A 24,530-nucleotide genomic window follows, 5' to 3' on the forward strand; every position below is an offset into this window, starting at 1 on the left:
AATTAAAATAATTTTATTGTATTTAAATGTATTAAAAGTTATTAGAATAGTAATTTTAGTTAATCAATTGAGTTACTGATTAATAAAATAATAATAATAATTAATTTAATTAATTATCTAAACAATTTTTAAAATATTTGAATATATTTCAACTACTTTATTTTTCAAATTTAAAAAATTATAATACAATAAAAAAATTATAAATTAAATTGTAAAAATATTAAAAATTTCAGACTAACTTAATACTTTTTTAACTATTATTTTATAAAACAAACGGCACAACTCTACTTCCGAATTACGTGGGTAATATCGTCATTTTACGTTAATGAATTTACCAAAAGGCCCTTGTCTTCAAATCTTCTCTCTCCCCCCTTCTCTGTGTGTTCTTCTCTCTCCCAAATTTATGCTTAACCAGGTGGGTATATTCTTTGGTTCGATTCGCTTCGTACTAAGCGTAACATTTCTTTTTAAGATTCTTCTTCTCTTCTCCTTTCAGTTAGGGGCTGGTAGCAAATCTCTGAACTTTACATATCAAGTTTAATTAATACTCAGGTAATCTGTTTACTCTTATTTAATCTTGATGGGGCTTTGTTTATTTTTTTAATGGTGGTTTTTGCTGACGGTAATTCCTGGATGCATTTCAATTTTTTTTTGTTTTTATGGGAATTCATTGAGAGTGATGTAACTGGGTCTTCTTCTTTTTTCTTTTTTGGGTCTGTAGAAGCGGCCAATTTCAGTCGAGGATTTGTGGTATTGTAATATCTGAACTTTTTCCTTGTCTGAATTTTGGTGTTTTGAATGGGTATTTATTCAGTTTATGCGATTTCTAGATCTGGGTATTGAGACTCTATGCTTCATCCAGTGTTTTTGCTGGTGATGATCTTTTCTATTCCTGCAAAGTCTTCTTTTTAGTTTGTTTAACTATTTTTGTCTTTCACTTGGAAGTTCTTCTGCGAAGTTTTCCTTTTTCTTTTTCACATTGTTTTGGGAGTTTTAGAATTAAGGACTAAAGAAACAAAATCAAACCAATGCCTTGATTCAATTAGCAAGACAGAGTTCTCTTCAGTGGAATATGTGTTGATTTTAGACTTTGAGATCATATCTAATTCTCTCTTCTTTTTGTCAAGTGTCATCAACCCTTACTATGAGAGTTTGGAGCTGATGACCAAAGTAACATTCTTGAAAATTTTACAGCGGATTTGCTAATTGTGATTTCATTTTGCACCATATCGTGTAGCATACATATTTAGAGGCTGTAAGTTTGTTTTGAACTAAAAGTTAGTGGTATTATTTATCTTGTGAAAAGAAATCTATGTTTGAGTCATTACATTTCTATGTATAGTTTCTCAAATGTTTGAGATGGCTTTAGTCACTAAAATCAATTCAGACTCTGTTTTGCAGTTATGATTATTACATGCTGCCAATGCATGCGGTTAACTTGGCATTTTGTATAAACCTTACGATGTCTCATTGTTTTTTTTTTGTTAAATATTTTGTCTTGTTCTTTGCTGGAGGGGGCATGATACTGAAGGCAATCAATTGTTTTTTCTTTTTTTTTTGCAGTGACGGAAATAGATTTGATGTTATACTACTTCCAAAAGATGTATTTTGCTGACTGATGGATTCTGAATGCAGTGTGTTTCTTTTTTTATTGGAGATTTCGCTGTGGGGCCTATGAAGTGTGATGACTATTTGTGAATTGCTGCTACCACTGGTTAGCAACAACAATAAGGATGATGACGAGGATGGTCGATAACAGGTTGCTGATGCATTTTTGAATTACATCAGTCTGTTGGATTAACTTGTGACATGGACTAGACAGAATTTTGTCAGCATTATTAGGCAGAATTTTGTCAGCATGAGAGCAGTTTGTTGAAAGTTGACATGGAGCGGTTTCATGAAGGAAGCATTAATAATTTGATTCTTGGTATTATCTAGTGAAAGGATATATATTTGTAGCCGGAAGCTGCCAGTAGTGAGATTTCGTTGATAACTTTGTGAAGTTTTAGGTCAATGATCGATCACTGTTCAAACAAAAGAATGAATGGGACAGTTTCACCTCAAGCTCAAAAGCAGAATCCTCAAACACCTAATCGTAAATCTTCGAGTATTGGGCCTCAGAAAGATCTGTGGCTTGCAGTACGTGAGGGATCTTTGGCTGATATAGACTCAGCATTGGCTTTCTTGAAGAAAAATGGAGGCAATATCAATTCAAGGAACATGTTTGGTGTGACTCCTCTTCATATAGCTACTTGGAGAAATCACATTCCCATTGTTAGGAGGCTGCTTGCAGCCGGTGCCGATCCTGATGCTAGGGTTTGTTACTTCTCTATCCTTTTTAATTTAAGATGTCTTTTCATCAATTGCGTTTGTAGACCTCTCTTTAACAAGTCAGTTCAATATCAGAAGAATGTAATGCAATTTATGGAACTTTTTGTTGTTATATTTTTCAGAGAACATACCACATACTATGTAATATTTGTCTTTGGATTTTTTTTGGCAGTTTATCCTAAATGCTGTTATGTGATGCATAAAATTGATATTTGTCGCTTTTTTGCAACTTATAAAGTTTCTTGCAAATTGAAGCCACAGAGATGATTTTGAGATGCTGGTAACGAAATGAATTAGAATTCCAACATAATTTCAATCCTTACATAACCATGCTATACCCCCATTCCTAATGCATGGCCTTCAACAACACTAAATATTTTTTTCTTCTCTGGCTGTCATACATTAGCGGTCTGTTCAACAAAATTGTCTTTATTTATTTATTTTGGCTCTAAGGAACGTGGAGAAGATATTATGCTAGCTCTCTGTTTTTCAAGGAACTGGTCTCAATCTTCTTCCTTTATTGGTGGTTGAATTTGTTAACACATGTTGTAATACTTTCTAATTGATGAGAAAAAATTTTCAGTGTCTCTTTCTTAATGTAGTAAAGGGGTGTGTGTATAATTTTAAGTGATGCAGTAACTATTGACTTCTGCAAAAATTAAACTCAGTTACTCATAGCATAGACCCTCGTATTATGCACTCAGGATGGAGAATCTGGATGGAGTAGCCTTCACAGGGCTTTGCACTTTGGTCATCTTGCAGTGGCTTGTATTCTTCTTCAGTCTGGTGCCTCTATTACACAAGAGGATTGCAAATACCGGACACCGATTGATTTGCTCTCAGGACCCGTGTCGCAAGTTGTTGGAAATGAACACAACTCAGGTAGTTAGTGCTATATTACATCGTAATTCACAAGGAACTTGTTGTTATAAACAGAATGTAGTAATTTTTGGGAATCTGTTTATTGTCTTTTCACTAGTGGCTACAGAGGTATTTAGTTGGGGAAGTGGTACAAATTATCAACTCGGAACTGGAAATGCCCACATCCAAAAGTTACCATGCAAAGTTGATTCATTGCATGGGTCTCATATCAAGTTGGTATCTGCTGCGAAGTTCCATAGTGTAGCTGTTAGCACTCATGGAGAAGTCTATACCTGGGGCTTTGGACGGGGGGGTCGCCTTGGCCACCCAGACTTTGATATCCACAGGTATAAAGTTTTCTGGTTGCCTTTTTTCATAATTGTAATTTGATGGAAAGTTAAATGTACATTTCACTTAAATTTGTGCCATTTGAGTAACTATTTTCTTGGAAATTTTCTGCCTGTTTATGTCTTTCCATACAGTATTAAGGTTTCCTTGCGCAGTTTTGGTGTTCAAGAATGTCAAGAAATTGATTTTGATCTTGTGGATGAAAGGATATTTCTCTTTACATGACAGTATGTGCATGTTAATCATTCATGAAGAATCTCTTGGTATACTTTTTGAGTACTTCTTATTCTTTTCTTGTCGATTTTAATATAACTTATTTCAATTGGAAGTGAATATAAAATTGCTGTTATCACAAGGTTAAATGCTCTATATAGGTACTTAAGTTAATTCTCAATCTGCTTCTAAAAGACATCACTACTTCACTGTGTTATTATTATTATTATTAATTTTTTGTTTAAGCTGATTAGAGAATGTCTCAAATCCTGAACTAGATTCCATTTTCTTCTTTCAGCGGTCAAGCTGCAGTTATCACTCCCCGCCAGGTGACCTATGGTTTAGGTTCCCGCCGGGTGAAGGCAATTGCTGCAGCTAAACATCATACTGTTCTTGCTACAGAGGGTGGGGAAGTGTTCACCTGGGGATCCAATAGAGGTATAATTACTGGGTATAGCTTTACACATAAATACAAAATTTGCTTGTCACATGATCTAGTTGTTACTGGTTCAATGTCAAGTACAGCTTTATTTGAGAACATCACTTCTTAGTTGCTTTTGTTAATCCAAACAAAAGGAATATAGATATGGTTCTCAAGTGATCGTTTAGTTTTTCAAATATAATGTCAAGAAGTCAGGGTGACATAATGTCTCTTTTAGTTTCTAAGAATTGTTGAATGATAGTGCTGTCTCTTTATATGATTCTGTTCAGAGGGTCAGCTTGGTTACACCTCAGTGGACACTCAACCCGCACCACGTAGAGTGAGTTCTCTTAAGTTAAAAATTGTTGATGTAGCAGCAGCAAACAAGCACACTGCTGTAGTTTCTGAATCTGGTGAAGTTTTCACATGGGGCTGCAACAGGGAGGGACAACTTGGTTATGGAACCTCCCACTCGGCATCAAACTACACTCCGAGATTGGTTGAGTACTTGAAAGGAAAGGTTTTCACAAGTGTTGCAGCTGCAAAATATCACACTATTGTCCTAGGAGCTGATGGAGAGGTAAACTTGTGCCACATTCACATCCTTTAGATAACAATTGATGAGATTTTAATTCAATGAGCAAAATTGTTACTACTTGGCCCCATCTATATGCATATATATATATATATATATATATGCATATACATATTTAGATTGCTAGCTATTGGAGCCAAAATGTAAATTACTATTGTTCAATTTGAATTTCTTACCGTCCCTCTCCTGAAGGTACTTTAACCTTGCATTTGAGGGATGATTGTAACTAAAGCCAATTTCCAAATGTGCTTTGCATGGCAGGTGTATACTTGGGGCCATCGGCTTGTTACTCCAAAACGTGTCATTGTTTCGAGAAATTTAAAGAAAGGTGGTAGCACTGCTTTGAAGTTTCATCGCATGGAACGGCTTCATGTGATTGCGATAGCTGCAGGGATGGTGCATAGCACTGCGCTAACAGATGATGGTTGTTTGTTTTACTGGGTTTCATCAGATCCTGAGCTTAGATGCCAACAGGTTTGATTCAACTAGCTTGGTCATCCTGTAACTGTTCCCTCTCAATACATTAAAAATGTTAGTCAGCTGAAAACATGCTTGTCTGATATTCTTGTGCAGTTATATTCTCTTGGTGGAAAAACAATGGTAAGTATTTCTGCAGGGAAGTACTGGACAGCTGCAGTTACAGCAACAGGTGATGTTTACATGTGGGATGGGAAGGAAAGTAGAGATGGGCCTCCAGTTACTATTCGATTACATGGTGTGAAGAGGGCAACTTCAGTTTCAGTTGGTGAAACACATCTTTTGATTGTGGGTTCTCTTTATCATCCCGCCTATCCTTCCAATTTGGATGAGAGTGTTCAGAAGAAGAAATTGAATGAAAGCAAAGAACTAGAGGAGTTTGATGAAGATTTTATCTTTGCTGATATGGAGTACGATAACATGCTACCTTCTGTTCAAAAGGATGATTCTGACCATGGGCTCACACCCAGCTTAAAAAGCCTTTGTGAAAAAGTTGCAGCAGAGTGTCTAGTGGAACCACGAAATGCCATACAACTGCTTGAAATTGCAGATTCGCTTGGAGCTGATGATCTGAAGAAGCACTGCGAGGTAACCTTGCCTTACTGATATCAATACAAAAATTTAGATCTTAATTTCAAAGTCTATTAGTGACAGTGCTTGATATTCTGACATTTGCATAATTTTGAGTCTGAGATACCCATATCTTTCTGCAGGATATAGCAATTCGCAACCTTGACTTTATTCTAACAGTTTCAACACATGCTTTTGCAAACACATCAATAGATATTCTTGCTAATTTAGAGAAGTTGTTGGACTTGAAATCATCTGAAGCATGGAGTAACCGTCGGCTGCCCACTCCAACAGCCACTTTTCCTGTTGTTATCGGTAGTGAAGAGGATGGAAGTGATAGTGAGTTCCTAAGGACTCGTGACAACCATTTGAAACAAGTCCCTCTGGAAAATGGAGACCCTAGATTAGATTCTTTTCTATATCCCATAGATGATATGAGAGAAGGCATTTCCAAACAGGTTCGAGCATTACGGAAAAAATTGCAGCAGATTGAGATCCTTGAAATGAAGCAATCTAGCGGTCATCTTCTTGATGACCAGCAAATTGCGAAGATTCAAACAAGATCAAGTATTGAAAGTTCTCTTGCTGAATTCGGTGTTGCAATTGAGACGCCACAAATGATTTCCTCGGATGCAAAGGGAAACAAGAAGGCCGATGTTTCAAAAAAGCAAAGGAGAAAGAACAAGCAGAGGATGGCACAAGTGCAGACAGTGTCTGGTCGTAGTGGGGTTCGAGTTGAAGCAAATCCTGTCAAGGATATGTTTGACATTGAGATTTCTCAAGGTCCCAAGAATAAGGTTAAGTCCTTAACTCTGCCTCTTTGCCTATCTTACTTAATATATTGTTCTTGATCAAGAATTAGATTTAAATATACGATTCCTTCTAGTAGGCAATTGAGGGGACTGTAAGGTTGTTCTTTCCCTGCTCACGCCTTTGAAATTTAAATACTAGGCTTTTATTCTATGAGGGTATTGAGAAATCCATTGAAGTTCACCTTTTAAATTACGTTTGGATCAAATGAGTTTAAAAAATCTGGAATTCATTTACAAATTTATATATTTAATTTTAGAATTTGTCCAAATTATGGGAATTAATTCATTTCAACATGAATTAGATAGGGAATTCTGCAAGTGCATTTTGAATTTCATCAAACTTGATGGAAATTTTAATTTAAGTTGAGAGTTTAGAGGAAAATGCTTGAGATGTGTTTTGTAGTCTTGGTTGTATTTTCCCAATTATAGTAATTCGATTAAATTTCACAAAATATTTTAGAAAAGGCCATGATTTGTATCAAACATTACATTCACGTAAATTAAGAACAATTCATTGTTCATTTGTTCCATACCAAGCTTTAGGCAGATTTTGCACCTCCATCCTTGTTCTTGCATTTTCTGTATGGCAGATCATGATATGTGGAAAAAGCTTTATTGTCATTGATCATGCTTCTGTAGAAGTGTCTTATGATTAGTGCTTCCTTCAGATATTATGATTCTTTCAGGTAAACATCAAAATTTATAGGCTGTTTGTGATTTATAAGTACATTTCACTGTTGCATCTTTATTGGAGATCTCTTGATGAAATCTTTGTACTGCTTGGTCACACCCTCTGATTTTTTTTTAAAAAAAAATTATTTGGTCTTGTTGATCCTAATCTGTTATTAGTATTTCCAAGTTCTTGTTCTTTATTTCAGAGGAGAGGATCATCTGAATATTATTTCTACAAATTGGATGGAGCAAAAAAGAGTGCCTTGAATAATATATGACAGTTGTTGAGTTATGTCGCTACTTTTGACAGGGGGAAGACACCATGACTAAGGAAACAATGGCTGGCAAAGTGTCCGAAGAATCTTTTTTTATTGTTCAGATGGACAGTTCAGGCTCTGTGACAAATACAGGTTCATTAAAAACAGCAGCCAAGAAGAAGAACAAGAAGGGTGGGCTTTCTATGTTCTTGAGTGGCGCCCTTGACGACACCCCTAAAGAAGTTGCTCCCCCACCACCAACACCTAAAAGTGAGGGTCCTGCATGGGGCGGTGCTAAGATTTCGAAGGGATCTGCCTCTCTTCGTGAAATCCAGGATGAGCAAAGCAAAATGCAATTTAACTGCCCAGTTGGGAATAAGAACCGGGTCAAAGAGCTTTCCAAAGGAAAGGTTCTCCTTAGTTCTCTTTTGCCTTCCAAGCCAATACCCGTTTCAACAGTTCAAACCTCACAGACATCTGATGGAGAAAAGAATACGCCTCCTTGGGCTTCTGGAACTCCTCCTCACCTTTCTCGGCCCTCTCTCAGGGACATCCAGATGCAGCAGGTTTGTGAATTTGAATATCCCCTCCCTTTTTCCCTTGCTTCTTTCATGCATGATAGTCGTAAAGGTGATGTCTTAAATAAAAGAGATCCGGGAGAAAAATTTCATACACGATGGTATTTGATTAGATGATGTCACTATATATTCAACATTTTTTTAAGAAGTCGTAGTGATTATTTTTGCCAATTCGCAATAGATTATATTATTCATAATATATTTTTGGAACTAGGGGAAGAAAAATCAGAGTCTTTCCCACAGTCCAAAGACGAGGACAGCCGGATTCTCAGTCATTACAGGTCAGGGCTCACCATCAGATTCTCCTGGGCTGAATCGATGGTTCAAACCAGAGGTGGAAGCACCTTCATCAATACGTTCTATTCAGATAGAGGAGAAGGCAATGAAGGATCTTAAACGCTTCTATAGCAGCGTTAAGATCGTGAAAAACCAGTCATAAGAAGCAGGCTGTTGTGTTTCCTTTCCCAGATAGCAGCTTAGACATTTTAATCTTTTATCTTTTCTTTCACTGTAAATTTGAACTGTACAGATGATCTCCCTGTACATTCAGTTCCTTCTGATTGGTAGACCAGATTTTTGATGTTATAACCTGGATATTTCTCTGAACATCTTCGGTGATCAGATTTGTTAGATAGAAATTTGTAAATGCTCTCAGAAATAACAGTTATTTCAACATAATAAAATTGTGGAATATCTGACCTTCATAATCTTTTCAAGTTGAGTTGTTTGTTAGATACACTATCCACAGAGAGACTTTTCTAAAATCGTTCTCCCCATAAGACGATATCAACAATTTTATATAAAGAGCTTTTAAAATTGTAATGCACGTATATATACACGTGCAATACACCTTCTATATACACAGGCAGTCATGTAAAGATGTTCGTATTGTATTCTTCAGCATATGTAGAGTTCACTTCTGGAACAGAAGAAAATCAATGGTGCATGATGTCCTAGTTAGTAGGAGGAGAAATGGAAGTAGTAGTGATTTGAGCCGAAAAGATCAGACATGGTAAGTCAAATATCATATGAACATTGAGAATTGAGATGTTCTTCCTTTGCTTTTGCATTGAAACCATACATGAGTAGGAGACGAGCAAATTAAGAATGAAAAGATGGATTATAAGTATGGTTGACCCATTCGGAAAGAGATTATTTTAAAATTAATATAAAAATTTAATGAAAATATTTGAAGTGTTCAATAATATTTGTATATATTACATTCATCATAAAAACAAAATAATTGTAGTTCGTCGGCAAAAAGCAAAAGGTGAAAAATCCTCTTTGATGTGATACGAACAACAACACTATGACTCTTATTTATTTATTTTCAAATATTATTCTGGTGAAGAAGAATCAAATACTTTGGTGTTTGATGATGATGATGTGGTCATTTGTCATGCTCATGTTCATCTTCCTGCTCGTATATATGTATATATCCTGTCAAGAATATACATATACATATACATATATAGTTTTCATATCTTCTTAGCATTTTTTTTTTCCAAGCAAATCGATGCTTAACATTATCTGCGTATTTCTATTTACAGTTGAACTAGATTATTGAATTGTATAAAACAGAAAATATACAAAAAAAAGTAAAATAATACCATGTCTGATGTTCTGCCGCCATGCACCAATGCTTAACAGTTGAAAATGGCTGTAATATCACAATCATGACCTTAAGAAAAATTAATTAATGGGATTATTATTTTCTTGGTAATTAAGATTATATTGCCAAGAATATTTTGACTTGATTAAGCACAAAACATCATGTCATGGTAAGCTTCAAAATCCACATCTACATGTATATATATATATATATATATATATATATGCACTGTAAATTTCATCCATTTTGAAGGCGGTGTTAATGAACTTAATCTACATAACACCCAAAGGAGGAAAAGACACAAATAAATAATATATACTAAAGAAAATTAATAGTGCATGATGGCTAATATTCTAAAATATTCATGGGGTGCTTTTGACCAACTTAACTTCTTGTGCTTAGAAATTAAGTACTTTTCTCTCTCTCTCTCTCTCTCTCTCTCTCTCTCTCTCTCATACATGGTAATTGTGACATATATATATATATATATATATATTTGTATATGTAATAGTATAATTAAGAAGGAAATGAGTGGAGGTATCATGGGTCTGATTCTGGCGGTGAACCTTTTTCTCCATGATTCGATATCTTCATTGTTGTTTATAGCTTTTCTCCACAGACTCTAACCTAACCTCTATTATAATACATATCAATATATAACGTGCTATTATATATATATAAATATATATATGTAAAGCATTTATAATATTATTGTATTTCACTTTGTGGAGGCCCATATTCTCCATCTCTCTTGCTTTTTCACTCTTGGTCTACCCTCGTTATTTTCAGTGCTAGAGCTTCCCTTTTCTAATTTCATTATTATTATTATTATTTTCTGCAATTTCCACATACTTACTCTGTAAAAAGCTTCTTAAAAATTAATCTCTCACATAAAGTTTTTAGAAGAAGACAACACCATCCCTCCAAAATTCACCAGCTTTTTTCATTATTTTATCCATACAATGACCTGTCTCTCATGTGCTTTCCTCATTTTTTTCATCTCTCTTTTCATTTTCTTAATTTGTCTGTTCTCCTTTAATTTGATTTTTCACATGTCATTCAATCTTAAGTTTCTTATGAGAGAGAGAGAGAGAGAGAGACTTTCAGTGCTTATATATATAGTGTATATGCAGCTTTTTGATAGGAAGAGAGAGATCTAGCTAGTCTGCTGAAAGAAGGAAAATGGGTGTTTGGAATGAAGTTTGATCCAAGATCCTTGTCTCTCCATCTTAATTATCTCTTCTTTGTTCTGTAAATCCTTTTTGTGTATATTAATTTATACATGCATGTGGTTAGTACCCAAGTTTGTGTGTGTATATATATATATTTGTATACATGTTTCTTTTGGCATAATAGAAACTAGTCAGCTAGACACTTTGACAGATTGCTGACTCCTCTAGCTTCTTAGTAGTTTGAAATCTGTTGATCAATTAATCATGAGAAGTGATCAAGAGAGATTGATTGATCTTTAAAGTAAAAAAAAAAAAAAAGTGTTTTCTTGCATCATATATATATATATATATATATGTATATGAATCTTGATCCAACAACTTTCTTTTCATCTTCTTCATTTTCTTGCCATATGCATCCATCTGTGCTTGCTTGACTTCTTATATATATATATATACCTTAGTTTGATTAACTGGAAAATCATATATGAAGACAAGAAATTGATAGGAAGACTATATATAGATTTACATGTACATATATCTTGTATTACTACTTATTTTTTTGAGAAGGAGAACTTCCTAGTTTTGATAATGCTTAATTTCCCATGAGTTCATGTTCGATAATATTCCAAGGACCGATCTCGGACCAGGCTTCATTCCTCACACCAAGATTTTCCTTAAGATATTCTCAACTGATCTACAACATGGGGCACTGATCTTCAACTGATCTCCAGGTATTGTTTAATTTTATTTTTACGTATATATATATATATATATTCTATATAATGATTCAGTTCTGTATATTGACCTTCTGGGGAACTTGACTGCATATGCATTCATACATCGTTTATTATAATAATGTTTCTACTAAGGCTAATTCACTTCCATGATGTAATTCATCTTAATTCCATATATCTTTCAATAAAATTATACAGATGATATTAGATTTTTCTTTTGGGATCGTATTAAGCTAGTATGTAATTTGTGTGTATTCAAGATCTTCGATATATATATATATATATATTGGAAATTGTAGAAATTAGTAAATCATTATAACCAATAACCCATTTGGATTTTTGATTAGGAAAGTTGATTTCCTTCTTGAATTTCTAAATATATCATGATATAAATGCCAAGATGGATATTCTCTTATATGAATGTATACTGTATGTATATAGTGTATGTATTTATTGATGAGAGAGAGAAAACTATACATACAATGCTGTATCAATTAGTGGCATAGATTCGATGACAAACTATGTAAGACAAGTAGGAATAATGGTTTTGATTGAAAAAGAAAATGAGTTAATTGCATGGAGGCAAAACAGGCATTTTATAATGATGATGGAGCTGATCTCTTCTATCTATATATTTCCCTTCTATATATATATATATATACACACACACACACACACACACACACACACACAATTAAATACAAAGAAAACGGAAACTACCAATTAATACTCACACTACATTGACTTCTTCTGACATTTCTTTTTTATAGGGTTTTTAGTTTGGAATATGCATACATACAGGCATTACACACACACATATACACACACACTTACATACTTAATGCGTTTACATTACATTTTTTCTTTTGCAAAAAATGGTTCATAAAAAGGGTAACCCATGTTTTAGGGTACCAAGAATTAGGTTTTGGCTAGTTCCTTATATTTTTTTTTTCATTTTATTATATCAATAATTACTAATAAACATTTAAAATACTTATCAAAATATTAAATGTTAATTAGGGTAATGTTAGAAATAAAATATTAAAGATTAAAATATTTTTTAAAAGAAATGTATTTTTTAGACATATCAAAATTATGTATTAACTTTAATTTTGATCAAAATTACTTCTAATCTTTATTTCCTATTTAATTGTAAAGTCTTTTTTACACTGTAAAAATTGCAGACAAATATATTTTAAATATTTTGAATTACCCAGTAATTGGTTGATATATATATATATATATAGTTGTTTTAGTTATATTTTGCTATTGTATTATGTCATATTTAATTATAAGTTTTGGCAGTGACTACCATTTTTTTTTTGTACCACTTATTATTATGTTTGATTATATTTTTTTTAACATTTTTCTATTATTTTCATTGTCTTTAATTATTATTTGTTATTATATATAATTTTGAAAAATTATTGATCATCATTTACTAGTGTAGTGTTGAAGGTAAATTCATATTACCAATAGCTATCAACTATTTATAAATACTAATTGACCACATTAATTAATAATAACTATTAATAATTAAAAATAATAATAAAGTATATTCAAATATAATTCAAAAATATCCAATAATAACTCCACATATCTTAATTATGTGTGTGTCTGTGTGTGTTTCTCATAATTATCCTTTCAAACGTTTAAAAGTTTATTTGGATAAATTTCAGAAATAGTTAATTAATGTATACTAATAGTAGTAATTAAATGACAATAACGCATGATTTGGATGACAAAATATTTTTACGTTTGGATGATGATATATTAATGTATGTTAATGACATATTTTTATTTGAATGATAGGATGATATAGTTGTATTTTCAGCTAAATTAATAATTTACCTATATATATTATATGTAATAGTAAATGGTATAAAAGAAGCATGTAAAGAAAAAAATAAATTATTTATCAATATAATTATATTTTTATTTAAATAAATAATTATTATACATAATCAAATTAAAATTTTATATTTAATAAAATAAATAATTATTATTTATATTATTACATTAATTTAATTATCAGGATAAATATGAAATTAATTAAATTAGATTAGGGTATAATGGGAAACAAATAGCATGCCGTTCAAATACCACCACTTCGGTGATTTAACAATTCATCCTAAAATTTACCAGTCAAATATCATTTGTTACAATTAGAAGTTGAAACAAACACGGTTTTCTCACGCTCTTAAAATACCATACATTAAAATTTTACTATTCATCATGATCCAAACAGATGGTAAAAAGATAATTGAGTGAGAGGAAGTTGTTGAATTAAGAAATTTTTTCATTTAAAATCTTTATTTCGAGCTTAATTCATCACACATTTTATTATTATATGTGATTAAGTTAATTCCTACGAAATAACTTTTTTTAAAAAATAAAATTAATGTTGTCAAGAATAATATTTATATTATATGTAAAAGATAAGAATGAGACGACTTGACATACTTTAGTAATGAATTGAACCACCGTCTATATAGTTGATTGCTAAGTGCAAAAGCCTCATAACAATTTCGAAAATGAGATTAAAAACACACTCCATGAACAAAGTAAGAATTTCCCAATCAAAAGTTATATACAACATACTTCCTTATAAAAGCAATTCAATAATGTGATAAGGTGTGCCTAATTACACATAATTTTAAAAAAAGTTACTATTAACTAAATTAATGAGAGATTTATCTAAAAACTTGGTATTTTATACTATTAATCATTTATTTTATATTCTTAGAATTTCAAGTAACTTGTTTAAATTTTTTAATCTCCACAAGACTATTAGATCGATTTGAGTTAAGAGAAGACTAAAATTATGCCATTTACTTTAGAGAATAGATTCTCATTTTTTTTCTTTGTTATAAAGAGATGCAAAAGTAAAAAAAAAATTAAAAAATTGTCATGCACATCCTAAGAGACATCTATGATATTATCAGTGAGGAACTGCTGGAGATCATTCGACATTTGAACATTTGTTCATTTCACGATAAATATATTAAATTCAAACATGTCAATCATACAACATTAAGTGCTTGATCGCATGGACGATGACAGCATGTGCATTAGTATCATAACCCTCCTTAATGAGTAACTGCACAGCTAGAGAACTATCCATTTCTAGGATGATGTTGCAAAACCTAGTATTCCAAGCAAGTTGAAGGTCATCGAAAGCTCCCAAAAGTTTAGCCTATAATATCTATTAGCTACCAATTCTTCTACTGAAACTTCTCAAGTAAACACCATCCTTGTCTCTGAAAAGTCTGCCACAGCATGAGAGATTGGTTATAACACAATAAGTACTATCAGTGTTTACCTTGAGCCATCCTCTGCGTGGTTTCTGCAAAGTAATAAGTTCTTCAGATCTGTGCGTCATACTTGAAAGAAAGAAAAGATTCATATTAGTAGTCGTAAAAGTATAATCAATCATGAGAAAAACTTTCTTGGCAAGCTCCTCGATATTATTATCACTCCTTTGGAAAATAAATTTTTTTCTATCGTTCCACAAAATCCAACAAGTAAGGCCAAAAGTTGCTCTCCAATCCTGAAATGTCTTACACTATAACCAACTATTTTTGAGGTTTAACATTAACCAACCATGTAAAGTAACACTGAAAAAAGTTGATTGGGCTTCGACAAGAATGATTTTCAACCACAACAGCTTAGCAACGCTATACTCATGAAGGACGTGATCCGCGTCTTCAATAGGTCTGCCACACCAATTGTATTCCGCAATAGGGGTTATGTGACGCTGTTATCACTCCTAATTCGTCAATAGCTTTCCCTTAGCAACCAGCTAAAGGAAAGTACACATCCGCTGGGTACTTGGGCAACACCAAATATCTCTCAAATTCCTATCCTCCAAATGCCAATGATCACTTTCCAGAAGAATGTAAGTTGAGCTAACCGAGAAGCATCCAGAGCTCATCATACTCCAATAGTAAGAATTCAGAATATTATCCTATTTAGGAATCAGCATCGCTGTCATCTAGAGCAGCGTACCTATTGGCAACACCTAGTGCAAGACCTCTCAATCCCATTAGCCAGACGGCATTACGTAGTCTCTGACACTTTTATGGAGATCTTGCTCCTTAATAGGCGCGAAGACTAGAAGCTTAAGCAGCCCCAAATCCTTGACTAGCAATCTTCTCAAAACCAAACATTTTTTCCAGAACCAATGGACCATTTGATGTCTACTAGAAAGTCCGTCCAAAGATGGTTGAGGTTGCACCAAAGATAGGAGGTCGTCCCAGTTGGTTTGTAGCTCCACAACAAGTCAGGTCATTTGTACTTGTGAGTGAGAACCTGAACCCATAGGAGGTTGGGTTTAACCACCATTCCAAATCTTAGATCAATCAAGAAAGGTTGGTTTTGCTTATGAATAAACTAAAAACAGCTTCTTCCAGCATCACAAGGCATGCACGTGTCTTCCCAACTGACAAGGTTGACTTTTTTGTTGCCATTAACCTAGCCCCAAACAAACTTCCTGATCACCGCTTCAATCTGATCACATAAGATTTTGGTTAAGGTCATGGTCTGCATAGCATAAGCAGAGATAGTCATAAGGACGGACTTGACCAAAGTTAAACATCCTGAAAAAGAGAGGAGGTTAGCATTCCAGCCAAACAACTTCTGGTTAATTTTCTCAATGATATAGTGATAAATATCTTTATTGACTCTATCGTGTAACAATAGAACACCAAAATATTTATCAAGGTTATTAGAGACTTGGAATCCAAAATTCTTGCTAATACAACTAGTTTTACATGTGTTAACATTACGAGAAAAGAAGATAAGTGTCCTACTTTAGTTACAAAGCTTCGAACATGAAGATTCCAAAGTTATTTTCATCTTCTCATGTTACCTTTAAAGAATTAATATATGGTTGAAGTATTATAAAAATTATGATATAACTAATAAACACAAAAGAGATAGAAGATAATTTTTTAAATCACAGTAAGCCAGTAATTTATTTAATCTATATTAGTTAGTTAGTGTTAATATCCCTGTAACCTTACTCTACGTAAGTTTTTTACTCTTACAACACTAATTTATTAGATCATATCCCGTATATGCATTTTGAAAATAACTCAAAACACTGAATTCTTTTGTTCTTCATCCATCTTCTCATTATTCAGAAAATTTTCATTATCTCTCCAACCAAGTAAGTTAATTAGTCTCAATTTTATGTTTTAAGTGCATTTCAAACTATCCATAAACTCTTCTAAACCCACCTTAAGTTTGCCAATTCTTATAATTATGTCAATACGATGAGAAAAAATGAGATTACCACCATAGACATAATTTTCCTAAAACAAACACAAGTCCACTACGTAATCTTCCTAAAACAAACGCAAGACCTCAACTATACCATTATTATTACCTTATAACTTACATAAAATTATTTTGATATATTATTTTATTTATAATCACATTTATCTCAATTGTTGTTAGTCAGGAATTTATTGAGAGTACCGAAAAAAAAAATTGAGATTTTAAAAGTTTTTTCAAAGCTCTAACTACTACAAACTTCAATAGCAATTCCAACACAATAGTCATGCAATTTAGTAGAACGGCAATGCAATCTCTACCAATTTATTAGTAATAATGCACTTATTTTTTTGCTCATAAAAAACTAGGACAAAACTTATGAGAATTGCATGAAAAATAACTTATATATAAGTATTTCTCACTTCACTAAAAATCAAATATAAAGCTCTCTTAAGTTTTAAGCATGGGGTCCTAATCCCTAACTATTAATCTAGACTTCTAATTCTCAACCCTAAAACTAAGACATTGAAATATGAATTATAAAATTTTAAAATTTCTAAACCCTAAAGTCTCATAACTAATTCTTAGTGCAATTTTTAGAATGAATTTAAAATTTTAGTAAAGTATATTTGTAGACAATATTTAGTAGAATTAAGCAATAGTATAAATTCTATTAGGAGATTAAAAAAATATGACTTCATATATTGTTTTATGTATGATTGAAACATGAATATACTATTCTAATTTCACTTAAATTTTCATATGAAATTAATGTTTATAACTTTTAGTCTATATTTGAAGGAAATCCAAATTTCTTATGAAATTTATTTGTAAATTTTTATTTAATTCAACTAAAAAATAAAATAATCCTTAAAATAACAAAAACGATCTCATATAAAATTTCATATATTGTTGAAATAATGTATTTCAAATAAAGAATTCCAGGCATTGCTCAATCTCATATAATTCAAGTTTAATATAATTTAACCCTTTTTTCAACTGAACTAAATGTTAATTTTGGGAAATTTCACCACCTTACTGTTAAACTAGGTGTAAATATACAACCATAGACCTGCTCATGGAATGGTACATGCAGCCCCTGTAGTGCTATGAGATATTCACTTTTAGCTTTACTACAACCCTTCAAGGATTACAACATAAAGTGCTAACCTGCTAAAACAAGTTATAATCTTCTGAATTTACTCTGAATATTGCCCAAATCTAAATCTAAAATCCCACAAAGTAAGACATGAGACAATATCAAAGCACTTCACTGAAGGAAAGAATTGGTTATAACTGTATCCCCAGTGTACTAATATAACTGTACATGTTTATATGCAATGAACTGAAAATGCTGATGCACAGCTCCTGGTGAAGGACGAACTGGTTACAAGGAAAGATGTTTTATAAGGCCAAGGAAAATGCAAAAACATTTTCGTTTTAGTCTTCATATTCTGTCTCTTCATCATCCTCGTTGTTATCTCCATACCTCCATCCATCGTCAACATTGTCTCGTTCTTCCTCGGTTTCTTCACTATCTTCTTCAAATGTTTGTTCTTTAACAAGCCATGGCTTTTTCACAACATTCAGAGTGGCTGGTGAGGGGCTCAAACCTTTACGCCGTCTCATTTTTGCAGGAGGCATCTTCAAGTTTGGCTTTGACCTGCCTTGCTGTTTCTGACTTTTGACATTTACACGTTTTCCATAAGCATCTTGATCACTACCTTCATCCATCTCATTATCAGCATTAAGTGTCGCATTCTCAGCATTCTCCTCTGACATATGGCCAGGATGCTCTCTCCTCAGATGGAGTTTGAGCTTATATTCATGAATGTAGGCCTTTTCACACCCATCGTATGGACAAGCATAAGGGCGGTCCAATGATCCAGAGCCATAAACCCCTGCTGGAGGCTTTGGAGTTTTAGATATCTTTTCTGGAGGTGTTGTATATTTTACAACTTCCACTGTGGGATTCTGCACAATCAATCACGAAATCAAGAATGACTCTGATTTCACATAACAGAAAAAAAAAAAAAGCACAGGGATATCATGCGAAGGTTCATTTGTATATCGAATTAAATTGAGTGAGATAATAAAAGACATCTGTTTGGTTTTTACAGATTGCTGTTCTGCAACCAAGGAAATTATCTCTGTATCTTTTAATGATTAATAAACCAGCAGTTTGAGCTTCTTATCAATGTGATTGCTCATTGAAAAGATGATAACCATGGATGAAGATTTGGAACATATCCTTTCGACCACTAATAACAGATTATGTATATATATACATTTCTGAAATTGGACTTGGAATACTGTTACCAGCATATAATGTGTTTTCACATTATCAACTGACTTGAAGATTGATTACCATAGCAAATCATAAAGCTATTGAGCACCCAGTGAAATTAATAACTGAATTAGTAGAAAATCATCATCAAACCCTGTTTACCAAGAATTGTAAACAAAATACCAAAAACTACAGAAACTCTGCCACAATAAGAAAACATACTACAAAACCTACAAACCTTTTCATGCTGAGATGAAATATGGTTCTTTAACTTGTATTCATGAGCATATCTCTTTCCACAATCTGCGTATGGACAGATATGATAATTTTCTTGTGAATGTGTTTTCATGTGAGATTTTAGGTTGAAATCTAGGGAAAATGCCTGCATGTAATCAAATTTGAAAATTAAAGACAAGATAGAATAAGGAACCAGCCTACATGTTCACACACGACTAAAATTAAGAAAACATCTTAAGACAAAAGAGATAAACAGTAACAATTTTAAAAGATCATAATACAACTTCAAACTATGATTAAAGAAAGTAAAAATATGCCTTCGCAATTTAAACTTCTTAATATAGTTAAAAAGAACAGTAACTCGAGTTCCTCTCAAAGAAAGGCCCCAAGGTGGTTTCTAAGCCTCCTATGCAACCTTTTCTAAAATCAATCATGACCTGAAGAAACAAGATTAGTTTTTTGAAAAAAATAAAAAGAAGCAAGATTAGTTAAAGCTATAATTCACCTGTACATGCACTACAAAACCATTTCTTAAATTTTACCTCATGGATAAAATAAACTAAAGTGATAACAATTTACCACACTGACTAGTGGCATTAATTTCCAGAACACTAAGGACAGACTGCAAAAGTGCATTTATATGTCTTTGAGGTGAATAACAAGGTGAAAGCAACAGAAACAACTCCCGGAGACATCAACAAAGAAACATGGAAAAAGCAACTAGTATTAGATGCCAGGAATAAAAGAATTATAAAAATAAGACACTGGAGTATGGATAGATTTATCACCTTACCACAGCCTTCATGAGGACATACAAAATCTCTTTCTCCAGTATGAATGAGAAAGTGTCTTTTCAATTTTGAACTATCCAAAAATTTCTGCAACACAAATACAGATATTTCAAAATGCCAGATGAGCCTGGAGAAGCAAGATGAGGTTACACAAAAACTTCACGAGGAAAAACAAATACTTAGTCTCTCAAGTATGTCCACATTTGCCATTTCCATTCACAATCAGATTGAAACATCTAGTTTATGTTCAGCAATCCAGTAGATAAACCAACAAACCAGTAGGACAACCCACCCATGCCAGATATGGTTATTCTCACCCCTTTCCCTGACCTCCTCCAATCAGTAATAAGCATATAGCCAGAAAATGAAACTTACCACAACTATGACATCTCAAACATATAACTATGAAGGCATAAGGTGAACTGGTCTTATACCCTTTAACTGAAGGGCAACAACTAGCCTAGAGAATAACTTATTTGACATAGTTTTTTTTTTAAAAAAATAATTTGACACTAAAAGTTATGTACCTGAAATTTCTCTCATTCACCTATAATATTCACCCCAGATTTCTCATTTTATATTCAACTAGTAAAAGCAATTAACTGATGTAACACCAAGAGGTGTGTAACTTTAAACAAATGGGATGTACACAATCAGTCGAGATCATGTCTGATGACAAGGAGATCAAAAGAACTGGAAGCAAAATCAGAAGGGCTGAAGGTGCTGGGTAGTAGAGAAATGAAGGGAGAAGCAACAGTGACTATGAATTGTTTATGTGAAATGCCAGGCTGAAGGTGCTGGGTAGTAGAGAAATGAAGGTTTTCCTTTAGGGTTTCTGGATCTTTGCTTTTTTTTTTTTTGGAAACAGAAGGTAAGCAGTCATTCAGATTAGCTTGAGTGCTAATTCTGAAAATTTGACATTTTTTTAGGTTGATCATTAATAATTATGTTTAATTTATGATCTTCTTATTCGCATGGTGTGGCGAGGAGTACGGAGCACAAGATTGTGTCTAAAGGGGCTACTTTGCGGGTTTATGGGCCATTTGGCTGGAAGTGGAAAATAGGATTGTAAGCACAAATTTTCAACCATTTGGGCTGGCCTTTCCCTCATTGCCCAGGGTTCAACCATTTTGGGACCATTATTATTTCGGACTGATGATCCATTTTTGTGCAAAGGGCTAGGCTCTATACCCAGCCCTCCCTAAAAGACTTCTTTATATGATTTAAAATCTAACTTTTGAGAGGCTTCAGTTATTCAATAAATACTTCAAGAGTTACTAAAATTTCTAGTTGTGTGAAGCAATCAAATTCTTAAATGTGATGCTTAAGATTTCCTATACGTAATGTCTACGAAATTTCCCCAAATCTCTAAATTGATAAATTAATCCTAACTTGCCCAACATCAGTTGGTTTCCAAGGTAAAAGAATCTCTAGCTTGTCAATTAACCTTTACTTGTGACCCATGAATGAGCATTGCATGTCATGCGCTAATTGACCTTTTTTTATAAAACTAGTTCACCCATACCAGTTCAGCCTCTTCTAGATTTGATTCAACAGTTCAAAAACATTCCCAATAAATTTTTGGCACGCTCTTCTCATCTTTGCATTCCTCTTTCCAAAGTTGCACTGTAGCATTCTCCAGTTTTCCAAACCATAGTTTGTTGTGGAAATAAAGGTCAAAAACTTGTCATTCATGAAGATTGTCATAAGAAATTTGTTTAAATCTCTAGAGTTGAAAGACTTAATCCTTTAACGCAACCGCATATGCACCAATACAAACTAGCTTGGATGAATAATTCAAGTATTCTGTTAACTCAACAAAGTCTTGCCTCTATTCTTCGTAGTACCTACAGTGATTCAATCTTGTGTGATGTAATTCCTACCACCTTCACACACATTCTTCTAAGTCTACCTTCATTTCACGATTAATGTGTTCAGTATAATGAGACTACCAATATTACCGTTTTTTGCATGGGATAAATGATGTACTTCTAGAACACATGATAATAGAAGAGAAGAGTAAATATAAACATTCAAAAGCATTTGCAGTCAATGAAAAAAGATAAGGGGCATGTGGAAGTTAAGAAACGATAAGAACTAAAATGTCTTTCTAAGAGTATAAACTTTAAGGTTACTCAAGACCTTTCACTACCTAAGAAGAGCCATATTGAAGTTCAATGCAAGTAAGAACCTAGGCCAATAGTTAAGTCTAGTCATGTTCAACTTAAGGATGAAGTAGAAGTGCAAATTGGTCAGTATGTTGATTTCCCATAAAAAAAGAATTAAACTAAGAGAAAGACAATACCTTTCCACATCCTTCATAGTGGCAAACATATTGTCTCTCCCCGTGGATGTGAGAATGCTTTCTCAAAGCACCAGCATCAATAAAGGTCTTTCCACATCCTTCATAGCTACAAAGGAAAAGAACTTCAGTTGTCGGCTCTGGTTCTGGTTCTGGTGCCTCTGGCTCTTTTGCTTTCTCTTTCAACTTCTTTAGTGTGTCCTCTGCATATAATAATGAATAGAATGAAAATTGACATCAAACTGACATGAGAATATGTTTCAAAAAAAACATATTGACCAATTGATTGTGTCAAGAGAAAACAAGGATAATGAATACACACAGGCAAAGTTACAGATAGCAAAGTCCAAGTATATTTTACCTGTTACCCATTTCATAAGAAAGCACTTGCCGCCAGTTGCTACAACATCTTGGGGTACCCTAAAAATATTGAACAGATAATTGACATGGGCTATAAATTTAACTCTGTATTACAAGATGTAAAAAGTCTTAAGAGATCCTGCAGAATTAATTTTGATGTTAAGTATCAACAAAATCTAAGCAAGGAAATATTTTTCTTTTCTTCCATCACATCCTCGAAGAGCAAAATACAACAATAATAATTGAACCTTAGGTCAAAAGGAAATATATAAATAAGATAAAAACAGAGAAGAAGTTGTAATTGTAAATTACCATTCTCTGAACCATTTAACAGCAGGAGTCTTGGACTTGAGAATGGGACGCCTGTCAAATAGATTATGAGCAAACTGAGTCTCCATAATTTCTCCCTCTTTGAGATCCTGGATTAGTTCCTTTCATTGTTATTTATACGTTCAAGCATGTTATATACACTGATATATGATGAGAGACTCATACCACAATAAAGTGGGCAAACCAGAAAACATTTATCAATAAACAAACATGGTAAAATCATGATACGTCAGTTCAATATACAGGTTTACCATGAATAGTTTATACAAACATACAAATCAACCAATCAACCAGACAGACAAACAAAGGGGGAGAAACATGGCTTAACCTATCATAAAAAAGGGGTAGAAACCCACTCCAGCATGCCATCGTTGATGAGCTACTGTTTCAAACAAATCAATGCATTTGGCACGTACGATCTATAAAGTAATAACCGAGAACCTAAACCAATTAGAGCTACATCAAGCTTAAAAACTGAACTTTCTGTCCTATACATTTTACAACCATAATTACATCTCGATGAAACCAAAACCAGAACCTCTATACCACATACATGTAAAAGCTAGAAAAGAAAATCTCAATCAGCAAACAAACCACATTTATAAGCACAATTTCAATAATAATTACATGCTAAGTTATATCATATAATAAAGCAAATTATCTACATCGAATGAGTGAGATTGAGTGGGGGAAAAAAGAGCAAAACAAGAAGAAGAAACTGAATAACAATTAGCGTCATAAGAGATTCTGGTCAATCTAAGCGAGGAAGAAAGGAAGATTACCTGCTGGGAGCTGCCGAATAGGTGGGGGAATAAAAAGAGAACGGGCGGCGCTCGCTTGGGGAGATCGCGCGACTGGAGATGAAATTGGATGAGAATTTATAAGGATGCCGTATTGCAGGTAAAGTTCGGTGAGGAACCCTAGCAGCCAAAGGTGAGTTCCGGCTATGTTGCGATGCCGAGAGGAGCTTCTGGTTATGAGGAAGGTGAAGAGTGCTCTATAAAGGAATAGGTGAGGGAGACGACTCTTGCGTTGCTGTTTCAAGAGCTTCTTCCTCCCTGACGGAGGTATTATTAAATTCCATTTATACCCCCCCTGCCTAGACTGATGATAAAGTATTTACTGTAAAAAATAAAAAATTATTATAAATGTTTTGTCATTTATTTATTCCATACGTTATTAATTTTAAATGAATATAAATAAATAGTTAAATTCTTTTAAAAAAATAATTTTAAGAAATTAATAATTTGGTGCTTATCTCTTATATTTTTACCATATTTTAAAGAATCCAAT

The 24,530-nt window shown here is 33.2% G+C and overlaps 2 protein-coding genes across 6 annotated transcripts; one reads left to right on the top strand and one right to left on the bottom strand.

The window, feature by feature from the left end:
- Positions 1–397: 397 nt before the first annotated feature.
- Positions 398–8,842, top strand: LOC110807789 (ankyrin repeat family protein / regulator of chromosome condensation (RCC1) family protein). Of its 4 annotated transcripts, none has more exons than XM_022033036.2 (12): positions 398–415; positions 497–552; positions 1,636–2,316; positions 3,036–3,213; positions 3,311–3,539; positions 4,052–4,191; positions 4,465–4,754; positions 5,031–5,243; positions 5,343–5,834; positions 5,960–6,613; positions 7,611–8,123; positions 8,350–8,842. In XM_022033036.2, the coding sequence occupies exons 3-12, from the start codon at positions 2,014–2,016 to the stop codon at positions 8,572–8,574; spliced, it is 3,237 nt and encodes a 1,078-aa protein (XP_021888728.1). In that variant the 5' UTR covers positions 398–415; positions 497–552; positions 1,636–2,013; the 3' UTR covers positions 8,575–8,842. The 4 variants fall into 4 exon arrangements, with proteins under 4 accessions (XP_021888728.1, XP_021888724.1, XP_021888726.1 ...); XM_022033034.2 differs by lacking the exon at positions 398–415 and adding an exon at positions 722–750 and having other exon boundaries at positions 420–552; positions 1,564–2,316; XM_022033038.2 differs by lacking the exon at positions 398–415 and adding an exon at positions 722–750 and having other exon boundaries at positions 420–552.
- A 9,338-nt stretch (positions 8,843–18,180) lies between these two features.
- Positions 18,181–24,265, bottom strand: YY1 (zinc finger (C2H2 type) family protein). 2 transcript variants are annotated; one of them, XM_088222985.1, is made up of 7 exons: positions 24,020–24,265; positions 23,220–23,326; positions 22,909–22,967; positions 22,551–22,750; positions 20,248–20,332; positions 19,456–19,520; positions 18,181–18,904 (listed from the first exon to the last, which is right to left on the bottom strand). In XM_088222985.1, the coding sequence occupies exons 2-7, from the start codon at positions 23,303–23,305 to the stop codon at positions 18,371–18,373; spliced, it is 1,029 nt and encodes a 342-aa protein (XP_088079111.1). In that variant the 5' UTR covers positions 23,306–23,326; positions 24,020–24,265; the 3' UTR covers positions 18,181–18,370. The 2 variants fall into 2 exon arrangements, with proteins under 2 accessions (XP_088079111.1, XP_088079110.1); XM_088222984.1 differs by having other exon boundaries at positions 19,456–19,599; positions 20,243–20,332.
- Between the last annotated feature and the right edge of the window lie 265 nt (positions 24,266–24,530).

This window comes from Carica papaya, chromosome 6 (genome assembly GCF_054855325.1).
Source record: "Carica papaya isolate Zhongbai chromosome 6, ASM5485532v1, whole genome shotgun sequence".
NCBI classification, from domain to species: domain Eukaryota; kingdom Viridiplantae; phylum Streptophyta; class Magnoliopsida; order Brassicales; family Caricaceae; genus Carica; species Carica papaya.